At 33.9% G+C, this 12370-nt stretch overlaps 1 protein-coding gene across 2 annotated transcripts in view; it reads left to right on the plus strand.

The window, feature by feature from the left end:
- The window catches only part of PCNX1 (pecanex 1), a gene marked incomplete at both ends in the record, with an annotated part of 169946 nt that overhangs the window by 76010 nt on the left and 81566 nt on the right, over positions 1–12370 (plus strand). Inside the window, 2 exons of one of the 2 annotated variants that reach the window (XM_080706775.1) lie at positions 1057–1189; positions 7859–8043. The exons of the other annotated variant lie outside the window; for it this stretch is intronic. Of the exons in view, the coding sequence (XP_080562901.1) occupies positions 1057–1189; positions 7859–8043 (318 nt within the window). The remainder of the gene's footprint in view (positions 1–1056; positions 1190–7858; positions 8044–12370) is intronic. 2 annotated transcript variants of the gene reach the window in all.

The following is a 12370-nucleotide window of genomic DNA, read 5'->3' on the forward strand; positions in this document are numbered from 1 at the left end:
GTTTGTATTTTATTGCTTCCAGATTGAGCTATGAGTATCAGTGCTTGGATTCTGCTGACACTTGCTTTTTAATGTTAAGGATATTAGGGCCAGAGCTGTAGAATGTTTAAATAATGTTTGCTGATAGGAAAGTATTTTACTGTTGAGATATATTCATGCTATCTTGAATATTTAATAAATTAGTTGTGTAGCTTTGTAGTCAGTGGTTTCAAAACATTTAATGCTGCCAAAATTAAGGCACAGGGTGTTGTGAGATGAATTCAGTGCCTTAATGCTTGCTATCTATCTACAGTGAAGTACAGAGGGTCCCCAACTTCATGATGTTTTAACTTAGGCCTTTTCAACTTCATGACCATGCAGAAATGATAAGCATTCAACATAAACCATACAACAAATTTTTATCTTTTCTCAGGCTAACAATATGTCATGCACACTCTCCTTCAGTGCTGGGCAGCAGCAGCAATCCACATCTCCTAGTCAGCGACACAGTTACCAGGCAAAGCAGCGGATGCTCGACAGTGCACCGTGTTGCTAAACTAAGATGTTTGGTAGGGTAGGTGTAGTAAATTCATCCTCAACATATTTTTAGTTTACGGTGGATTTATGGGAGGTAACACCATTATGAGTCAAAGATTATCTGTTACTGTCTTTGCTGTTTTTTATTATTCTTAGAATAAAAGTTAATGCCCCATTTTTTAGAAACATTTTTTTAGGTTGACTTAATTAAAAGGAGCATAGAGGAATACGGGATAAAAATAAACGAGACTTTCACAAAAAGACTTAAAGCAACAGAAATCTCATAATAGGAAATTAAGGTTGAAGAGAAAATGGCCGAGATTAGATAATAAATCAAACACGTTATTTTTCAAAAAAAATTTAAATGGTGCATACCTTTTGTGTATTGCCCGATACGATAGACTGCGTACACCTAAGCATTTGGGCGTGAGAAGACAGGCTCTCTTACCCCTGAGGTGGGAAGTCAAGGGGAGACAGGCTCAGCTGCTAGTTACATCTCTGACCTAGGCTCCTATTTGACCTAAGTCTGTCTTGATGCAGCAGCACAGGCCAGCGAGGAGACGGTGTCATTTCGCCGTGAACGCAGCACATTTAGGCGCCAGGCAGTTCGGCGCCGGCACAATGCAGGGAGTAACCCTACCCCTCCTACCTTGCTCATCGGATCACCCCTAAGGTACGGTATATTAAAATTCCACCAAGTTTAGCATGCATGCAACAGCCTTCTAACCTATTCTGTCAGAAAAAAAAAAGCATTTGAAGAACTTTGTTTTTCTTTATATTTCTGTTTCTTGTTTTTGCATTTCAGCTCTTTTTGGCTTTCTTTGCATGTGACCATGAGCTCTGCATTATGCATGCCTTATGTTGCGCTGTTTAAACAAAATGATCAGATTGGTTTTGCCAACTTGAAATTGGAAAATCACTTTGGGGCAGATATAGGAATGTGAATAGTAGGTCTTTAGTTATTTTTTCTATTCTAAATTAATAATAATATTGTAACATCTTTTCCCAACATCTTGATTGTTTAATATGAACAGTTATGGGACCAAATGGTGAACTTGTTGAGAAATAATAGATAAGGGACTTAAGTTTGTTAAGTCAGTTTATTTCATGTCATGCTTAAAACTTTGTGTTTTTTATTTCACAATCACTAAGACCTGGTAAATTACACAGAACTAAAATATGTAAAGCATGGTCAGTTGAATGCCTCTATCTCTGTGTATATTTATGTTGAATTCTAAATCCCTGTAATGTATTAAACAAAAACATTTTTATGTTTTCCAATATTCTTAAGTAATAAACTGGCCATATATAATGCTGGGGATAATTTTCCATTAAAATTTTAAGTAAGTATTTTATGCTTAATTGCATCAAATATAATGCGTTCATGTCTTGAATTAGAAATAGAACAATCTATCTTAAAAATGTGTACTTTTAATTTATTTTAAAAAGACAACTATGAACATAAGTAGGTGTGCTTGCTTAAGCAGTACATACATTATACTTTTATTAATTTCTGTGCCCCAAAGCACGATTTCACAAAGTATTTTCTTGCTACCTTTTAATTTCAACCTCAGAAGGAAGCGCATTTGGTGAAGTAACTTCTGTTGAATGCTTTATGGGTTAGCAGAGATAAGCCCTTCCCTGCCTTTTTAAAATCCTTGTTCTTGAGAGCAGCAAAATCCTATTTAAAATATTTCATTTTGTATTCCCCTGAGATCTAAGACTCAATTATTTTGCCGGATTTCACATTATAGTCAGGAACTTCATCTTTCATAAGTCATGTTCCTAATTCCCTCAGTAATTTAATAATTACTGAATAACTTAATAAAAGGTAGCATGGAATAAACCAGTACTTAAAATATAAAAATAGGAAGGCAACCAATTTAGAGGAAACATAGGTTCTAGAGTCCTTTGCTTTCTGTGCGCTCTCCTCTTACATTTCCTCTCTGTGTCCTTTCCTGCCTAAAGGATTTTTTCTTTTTGTTAGTAGATTTGGGACATAGTTCCAATGTGCAGAAAGCTGAACAGTTTTTTTCCTTTTTCTGTTCTGTCTCTGAACTCATTTTGCCCCTTGAATAATACTTGCCACAGACTTCTTTGCCTTCTTACTTGCTCCATCTTAAACATTTTTTTAACCTTCTGTTTTGAGTTTTTAAAAATTGTTTCATTCTTTGCCACGGTTGAACCTGCTGAAGCTCACTCACCAAATATAGAAAAATTTGTTTCTTTTTCTGTGCCTGGTGGAATTTATTATTCTAACTCCCATTGATATTTCCCAATTTTTTTCCTATGGTTTTAAATACATCCCATCTAGGATAAGGTATAGAACTAACTTTCAAGAGCACATACTAGAATTTCTAGAATGTAATTTTTCATTCTAGTCAACATGTAGTTTTTGTTAAGGTCCTAGGATATTTCCAGGAAAAGATTGTATCCTAAATGGGCTGACCTTGTCATGGTGAAATAAAATTTAGCTGTGAGGAATTACGAGAAATAATGTATTAAAATTGTGGTAATTAAAAAATACTCAGGTATAGTACGTTTGTGCTATTTTTCAGTGTGAGCTGTCATTCTCATCTTTAAATAAATATAGGATAAAATGGTCATTTAGAATTTGGAAAGCTTATTTGTTAAAAAGAAATAGAATAGATGTGGCAATACTTTCATTACGATTTCTATAAAAACACTAGCAAAATCTACAGTAGACCCCTCCTTATCCATAGGGGATATGCTCCAAGTGAATTCTGAAACCTCAGATAGTACTGAACCCTGTCTATATTTTTTTCTTACATATAAGAAAACATATACATATGTATGTATATATATGCTAAAGTTTATAAGTTTACCACTGTAAGACACTAAAAATAACTCATAATAAAATAGAGCAACTATAACAGTATAATAAAAGGAATTTAAACTCACAAATTATTTCTTGAATTTTCAAATTAATATTTTCAGGTTACTGTTGATTGTGGGTCACTGGAACTATAGAAAGCAAAATTTTGGATAAAGGGAGGCTACTGTTATTTTTATGCTTTAATTAATAATTTAAGTAATTTAGCTATCCAATAAGCAGTGTGGTAAAAATAATGTTTATAAGGATCAGGAGTAAATCATGGATTTCCTCACAAAGAGAATTTGCGCGTTATTAATAATGTTTATTAGAATAAACTCAGAGTTATCTTGAAAGTGTTTTTAAAAAAGATTAAGTTAGGTCGGGCGTGGTGGCGCACGCTTGTAATCCCTGCGCTTGGGAGGCTGAGACAGGAGGATCGCACGGATTCGAAGCCAGCCTCAGCTACTTAGTGAGGCTCTCAGCAACTTCATGAGACCCTGTTTCCAAATAAAATATAAAAAAGTTCTGGGAGTATAGCCCGGAGGTAGAAAGCCTCTGGGTTCCACCCCCAGTACCACAAAAAAAAAAAAAGCCTTGCAGGTAGGTCCTTGTTAATTTTTCCTGTTTATCATAAGTAAAGCAGAGGCAGATATTTAAAATTTTAGTAATATACACATTAAGACGTAGCTCCTTATTGTCAACCTATGTGTCATATGTTTTGAATTTTAATTAATGGACTGGAATAGAAAAAGCATCAGTGCATTTGGGGGAGGGAAAAAAGCTTTAGTGTATTCTTAGGTATATTTTTTAGACTATAAGATTGAAAGATTTGTGGTTAACTAATGTCATAGTTAAACTTTTGAGTCCATGATTAAGCCAGGCATGGTGACTGCGCTATTGTAATCCCAGCACTTGGGAGGCTAAGACAGGAGCATCATGGTTCATGGCCAGCCTCAGCTACTTGATGAGGTCCTTTGCAACTCAGTGAGACTCTGTTTCAAAGTAAAGAATATAAATAGGGCTGAGAGTGAAGCTCAGAGGTAGAATGCCCCTGGGTTCCATTCCTAATACCATAACAAAACAAACAAACAAAAAAAAGAAAGAAAGAAAAGAAGTTAATAAGGATCGTTTTGTGCTCAGAATTGAACCCACCAAATATTTTTTTGTTTGTGTACTATGTCAAGATACTCTCTGAACTGTTGGGTGTGGTGGCACACGCTTGTAATCCCAGCACTCAGAAGGCTGAGACTGGAGGATCGTAGTTCCCGGACAGCCTCAGCTACTTAGAGAGGCCCTCCGCAATTTAGCACGACCCTGTTTCAAAATAAAGAATAAAAATTAGGGCACGGGGTATAGTTTGGAGGTCGAATGCCTCTGGGTTCCATCCCCAGACCCGCAAAAAAATAAAAAATAAAAAATAAAATAATAAAATAATAATACTCTTTGGAATTTGGAGATTCATAGGAATTATGGAATCATACTCTTGGAATTTACATTTTCAGAAGACAGGCATGGTGGTACACACCTGTAATCCCAGCATTTGGGAGGCAGAGACAGGAGGATTGTGGTTTGCAGACAGCTTTAGCTACTTAGGCCCTTTGCAACTTAGTGAGACCCTGTTTCAAAATAAGGGGGGAAAAATAGGGCCGAGGGTATAGCTCAGTGGTAGAATGCCCTGGGTTCCATCTCCAGTACTGGGGAAAAAAAAAAAAAAGACTTGAATGCTCATCGGGCGTGGTGGAGCATGCTTGTAATTCCCACACTTGGGAGGCGGAGACAGGAGGATCGTGCTGGTTCGAAGCCTGCAGCGCTGGGTTAAGAGACCCCGTTTCCAAATAAGAAAAGTACAAAAATAGGTCTGGGAGTGTAGCCCTGAGGTAGAAGGGTTTCCAGGAACCTCAGTACCACAAAAAAAAAAAAAAAAGCAAAAAAAAAAAAAACAAAAAAAAAGCAAAAAAAAAAAAAACTTGAATGCTATAGAATAAGGAAAGAACAAGGTCAACTATTCTATCACTTAAATTAGAAATATCACTTATTATGATTACATGTCATTAATGTCCTTGGTAGCCTATAATTATAGACCTAAATTTCTGCCTTTCTTTCTGCTGTGTTATAAACTAGTTGCTACCTTTCCTCAAAATTGATAGTTTTGTCATATAATTGGAACTATAAAAAAGATATATTCATGCCAGTTATTAGTCATTTTGAAATGAAATGCAACCCTTCAGGAATATGTTTCTTGGCGATTTATATAAAAATTTATATAGAAGGCCTTTTTGTTATTGAAGGGTTTTTAAATAATAGAAACTCAAGGAACCGACACATTTTATTATTAGCTTTTGATGTTCAAAATTTGACATTTATAATCTATTTTGTCTAATTTTCTGTATTTCTTTATTCTGGAGTTAATTTTTGTGCAATGTGTAATATTTTAGAAACATTTGGTATATTTGGATATACACTGTGCTAATATTCTGTGTTGAAGATTTTTATATTCCCAAATATATTCACATTGAAATATATCTAATTGCAGTATAACACCTTTGCTTATGACTAAGTGAAAAAAAATTGATAGAAAATTTTGAGTAAAAATTCACTAAAATTCTGCCATCTTTTGAATCTGAAAGGACACAGTACTTAAGTTACTTAGACATTTTCTTCACTGTATTTTCTCTTGTGAAACATGTTTATTTTCATAAGGTTTCTGGATAAGGTTAGGTAGCTTTTGAGGAAGAGTAACTGGTTGTTTTATATGTAGGAAGGATAAAGACTTAACCTGCTTATATTAGTACTCAATTTCTTGATTTGTATCTATTATTCAAATATTTCATCTGGCTTCAGTAATACTAGTAAGGATTGACAAGTCAAAATTTTGTCAGCTTAGTTTTTCTCATATGTTGTGTGTGTTCCTATATTCGACTTAGAATGTGCACTTTTCAGTGGCTCCAAAAGGAGTCTGAAAAATGAATGTTGCTGGTTAACAGAGCTTTCTGTGATATTAGACATAATCTGTAACATGCACTGTCCAATATGGTAAACACTAAATTACTAGCTGCTGCCTGCTTTGGTAGCCACTAGTTATGTTATATGGTTATTGAGCACTTGAAATGTGGTTAGTATAACTGGGAAAACAATTTTTTAATTAATATTGTCAGTTCCTATTATATCAAATGTGTGGCAGAATATTCTGTTGCCATAGTCACAGGCTCACCAATGTATATAATATTTCTTACTTAGCCTTTTTTATTTCATGGTCAGCCTGCAGCAGATAAATTTTCTTTTATAGGCACTAGAGAGAGCATTATATTGCATTTAAAGAATTAGAGAAAAGTTGATACTTATTAAAAATGACAGTTACTAAACAAGACTGTCCTGAGGAACATTCTTTTTGTTCTAGAAGTCTGATAATTTTGTTCTAAATGTCCAGAATTTTAGTAAAAGACTGATACTGTTCAAAGTAAACTTAAACTTAAACTTAAACTGATAGAATGTAATGTTCCATGAACATTATGTAGAAAATAATGCATAATAATTATAATGAAAATGTTTTCACGAATTTCATTAGTTTATATATGAACATTAAAATTTACATTCTCTTAAGTTAATAAAATATGAATTAAGAAATATAAAATGACAATAAAAATTTATAAATACTAAATGGGTTAAAATTTTATAAAATTTGGAAAATATTAGACTATCCTTTGAGACATTACAGATTTTTAGATTATTAGAATTTTCTAAAAGGATAGATTTTTACTATTCAGACTACAATATGGATTGGAATGAGAAATTTCAAAATTTAAGGGAACATAATTGTTAACTAACATGTTGTGTCTAAAGCATGTGGCCTTACTTCAGAAATATGCAGGTGTTTTGTAGATGATAAGCTTATATTAATCTTGCTTCTGTCAGTTTTCTAGTGGCTGTTTCTATTTCACTTGGTTGAGTCAGTTTTTCTGGTTCTTTTTCACTAGTCTGTGATTTTTATTTCATTTAAAATTGTCATCATGGTTGTGTTTGATAAAGATTGTTCTTCAAGTGCTTAGAATCTTTGCTTTATCATAAATTAGAAATCCTAGAATGTTGAAAAGAAAATTCTAGAATTATTGTGTGGTTTTAAGTTTAAGTGCATAGCTGATTGAAAAATAAGGCATATTTATTGGGGACCAGCTCCAAAATACTTATGTTAAATGTATTTTTGATTCTTCTTATTGCTGTTTCCTTTCAATTGAATGTAATTTGTTTGATGTGGAAGACAGTTGTAGACTGGCTAATTTCCATTGTATTAAATGCTAACTGCATTTATCACTATGAATCAAATTAGTGAGGACCAGAACATTTAAGTTGGCAGTGTAATTTGTATATTTACCAAGTTTGTTAGCTCTTTCTAAGGTTACAATGAAAAAAGTATCTTTTTTGAGGTCAGTTTTCTATATTGATTTCATTCTAGCTATTGTTTTCTCTTTTCTTCCCTGTAATGTCTTCCCAATCCATGTTTTTTCCTAGCCTTCAAGATGGTCAGCAAGGCCAGCAGTCCACAGCGCAGGTCAAAGTCCAGTCCCGCCCCCCTTCCCAGGCTGCAGTGCTCAGTGCTAGTGCCTCCTTGCTGGTGAGAAATGGGAGTGTCCACTTAGAAGCATCACATGACAATGCATCTGCTGTAGGCGGTAGCAGTTTGCAAGATGAACTTGGTATGCAGGCCTTATGTAATCTTGGTGATACGAAACTTTAATGCAGCAGATAATGGGTAATGATTGCGATTATCTCCTGAGATAGCTTCATTTTGGAACTGTGCTTAAGAGCACTGTTCTGTAAGGAAAATTTGACTTTTGCTTTTTCTTTTCTCTTTCTCTCCACTATTCTATATTTTCTTTGAGCATATCCATTAATAGGTAGCTAATATGTTAATGAAAAAGTATATTCATACTTTAATATTCTCTTAAAATGATATGGGCAGTTTCATTTTCCCCAGCTGTTTGTACCATGTGAGAAAAATGTTGATTATTTTTTAAAAATTATTTTTAATAAGTCTTAATTTCTTTAAATTCCTTGAATGTGCTGTATATAGAAAAGGCTAGTGATCTGTTATTATAGAACTTTTTTTTGAGATATCTTATATTTTACAATATGTCCATTCTTGTAGTAGGATTTGTTACTAAGGCAATATTCTGAAGGCATCACGGCTCTGTATAAAGTATCTTTTTTCCTGTTAATATATCTATAAATATACACAAACTATTAATTCTCAGAGACATAGTATGTAGGTTAAGCTTCAATAATACCAACTTAAATACTGCTTTATGTATTAAGACAGAATTTTATACTACTTTGTTTTCTATTTCTGTGTATGATGCAGCTTTCTCAGAATGCAAATTTGTGCACAGAATGCAAATTATGAATGACTTAAGTAAATATAATGAAAAGAATCTTATTCAGAAATATTCACGTGAAAATGCTTACTCCTTGAGATTTTGAATCCAATGATGCTTTAGCTGGACAGATAATATATGATATAAGGTGACAAAATTAGGTTTAATAAAACGTCATGTGTTGTCTATTCACTGACCACTTTTCCATTTTGTAAGACTTCTTAAAGAGAGGTACTAATAAATCTGCATATTTCATTTTATTTTTGTGGTTCTGGGGATTGATCTGGGGCAATTTACCTCTAAACTATACTTTTCTTATTTTTTATTTTGAGACAAAGTCTTACTAATTTACTGAGGCTGGCCGTGAACCTATAATCCTTCTGTCTTAGTTTCCCAAGTACTGGGATTACAGGCATGAGTTACAACTCCCAGCTAAAACTTTAAATTTAGAATGCTTTTGCTCTTGAGTTTATAATTTGGAGAGAAGAAAGTCTCTAAGGAGGGTGCTTGGAGAATAAGATAGGCTTCAATTTAGCTATTTTAGCTGCAAATACATTCAGTTATAATATCTCTATCATCACTCAACCCAGAGTTCCTATGGAAAAACATTTGTGAACTCATGAACATAGAGCTACAGTCACCATCCCACTGTTTATTGGCTTTATGGTAAAAGATTGGTTAAAGTAAAAGGATTCATTTTTATCTGCATTTGATTTTTAGACTTGTCAGATAAAGCATAAAACAACTGATGATTTTCCTCACTAAAAATTCTTAGTTTGCTTTAAAAATTTGCTAATTTTTAATCTTTAATTATAAAGCTTCTTTTAAAAATCACATTTAGCTTATTGGAAATGCGTACATTGACCTGGCTTGCTATTCTGAAGACAAAAACCGTTTATTAGTGGAGTGTACATTTAGTATCTGCTGGCAGACACTAAGGAAGGTCTCTTGAAATGTTCATCTTTATGTTTTGTTTTAAATTGCCTCTTGGCAGCTAATTCTTGGTTTGTGGTGCTGAATGTTGCCACATTGAATGGTTAGTAACAATTAGCACAAAACAATGGATAGGAAGCGATTACATGTTCTGTAGCACAAAAAGTTATACAAAAGAGATTCTGAAAACAGGGTGTAACTGAGCTGAAAGGAAGTGGTAAAGACACTAGAATACTTTTGGATGTGGTTTAATTTTCTATTAGTTTTAATTAGCAATAGTAAGATAATTTTATGTGAATGACTTTGTGTACTACATATTCAAATATTATGCTCCTTGAAAGTATAGGATGTACTAGGCATGGTGGTATACACCTGTAATATAGTGGCTGAGACAGGAAGATTTCAGGTTCAAGGCCAACCTCAGCAGTTTAGCAAGACCCTGTTTCAAAATAAAAAAGGGCTGGTTTAATCTCTCAGTGTTAGAAACTTCTGAGTTCGGTCCCCTTAAAAAAAAAAAGTATGAAATGTTTATAAGGGATTGCTTCCTTCCAAATTTGGGTTCTATGAAAAAAATTAGTCATATAATTTTTACATGTGAAAATGTACACATGCATAATACATTTTATACACACGCACACACATGCACGTGCGCACACACATATATACACACAGAGTCCTTTGTATGTACACTTACATACACCTACCTACATTTAGGAGGCATAAATATTCATCATAACCACATTTAGAAACTGAGTTATTAGTGGTATAATTTAAAAGGAAAAACTTAAGATGGTATTCTTCCCTATAGACTTCATTTCCTTGGAAGCCTAGTTTAAAAAGGGGGTGTGGAAGCCAGGCATGGTGGCGCACGTTTGTAATCCCCGCACTTGGGAGGTGGAGACAGGAGAATCGCGCTGTTTCGAAGCCACCCTTGCTGGCTTAAGAGACACTGTTTCCAAATAAAAAAATATAAAATAGGTCTGGGAGTGTAGCCCGGAGGTAGGAGGGCTTCCAGGAACCCCAGTACCACCAAAAAAAAAAAAAAAAAAAAAGGTGGAGGTGGGTTTGAATGATATAGTGATGGATTTTTATTTTTTTTATTTTTTATTTTTTGGTGGTACCGGGGTTGCTGGAAACCCTTCTACTTCCGGGCTACATTCCCAGACCTATCATGTATGTATGTATGTATGTATGTATGTATGTATGTATATACGCGTGTGTGTGTATGTGTGTGCGTGTGTGTGTGTATATATATATATATATTTTTTTTTTGATATTTGGAAACGGGCTCTCTTAAGCCAGCATGATCCTCCTGTCTCCGTCTTCCAAACGTGGGGATTGCAAGCGTGGCCACCACACCCGGCACTATAATGATGGATTTTGAAGTTGACCTGTTTTTTCTTTTTTTGTGATACTGAGGATTGAACCCAGGGCATTCTAGCTATTTCCCCCCACAGCCCGATTTTTTTTTTTTTAATTCTATTTTTTTAAACAGGGCCTCATTAAGTTGCAGAGGGCTTCATTAAGTATCTGAGGCTGGCCATGAATCTTCGATCCTCTTGTCTCAGTCTCCCAAGTACTGGAATTAAAAGCATGTACCACCATGCACAGCTGAAGTTAACATTTTTAAAAGAAAATTTCCATCAGAATTTCTCAAATTCTTCAATGTAATATGTTGCTCTTTATTTTAAACATCATAAAGTTTAATTTTATTCTGCTCAGTCTTTTATTGGACTTGCTTGTTGTATTGGTTTTATGCTACTTTGTAAATTAAGCTACAGTAATACAAAGTAAAAGAAGCTGTGGCTTGGTATATAGATTATGTATACAAGTGGCTTGAAATTCAGATAGCATTAAATTTTTAAAAAATTTTACCGAGTTTTTTCTATAAAATTTGGGAAATAACTTTTAAGTTTTTATGTTAATCTCAGCTAGCTTTGGAAAATCAAGTTTCAGTTTTGAAACCCCCAAACACTAGCCAAATTAAAAAAAGTACTAATCATAGCTGGAGATGGTGGCCCATGCTTGTAATTCTAGCATTTGGGAGGCTGAGACAGGAGGATGCCAGGATCCTGGTCAACCTTAGTTACTTAGTGAGGACCTCTGCAACTTCTTGAGACCCTGTTTCAAAATAAAGAATAAAAATAGGACTATGGGTATAGCTCAGAGTTAGAATGCCCCTGGGTCCCATCCCCAGTACCAAAAAGAGAAATAAAAGTATTAATCAGAGAGAATACTAGTCATGACATTTATATACTTTGTATTTATGTCTTGAATTGATTTTACTGAGGATTTTTTTTTATTACTGTACAAGGATTGATGAAAAAGGTATTCTTTATTGAGATAATCTCCTTTACTACAGAGCTTATTAACTTAAAAATAGAGTCAGCTCTAGGAGAAGACTTAGAAGAAATCTCATAGTACCCTGTTGCCCTTCTTATTAAGCTGTTTGTAGAAGCTGTGCATTATTAAACAGAAGTACAATTTGGAAGCTTTTTAATTTCTTACTTTCAGAATCAGAGACCCAAATGACCTATAAAAATGTTAGTTACTTTTATTAGAGTTACTCTTGGTGTTTAGAACTGATATGTACTATCTACATTTGAGCTATATCATAAGCATTTTCTTCATTATGATAAATACAAAGTCAGAGGACTTTATGGGATATAAAATTTATACTTCAAGTTTATACTTCAGGTCCCTATTTTGTGGTAAA

This window comes from Muscardinus avellanarius (genome assembly GCF_963383645.1).
Source record: "Muscardinus avellanarius genome assembly, chromosome: 12".
Classification (NCBI taxonomy): Eukaryota; Metazoa; Chordata; class Mammalia; order Rodentia; family Gliridae; genus Muscardinus; species Muscardinus avellanarius.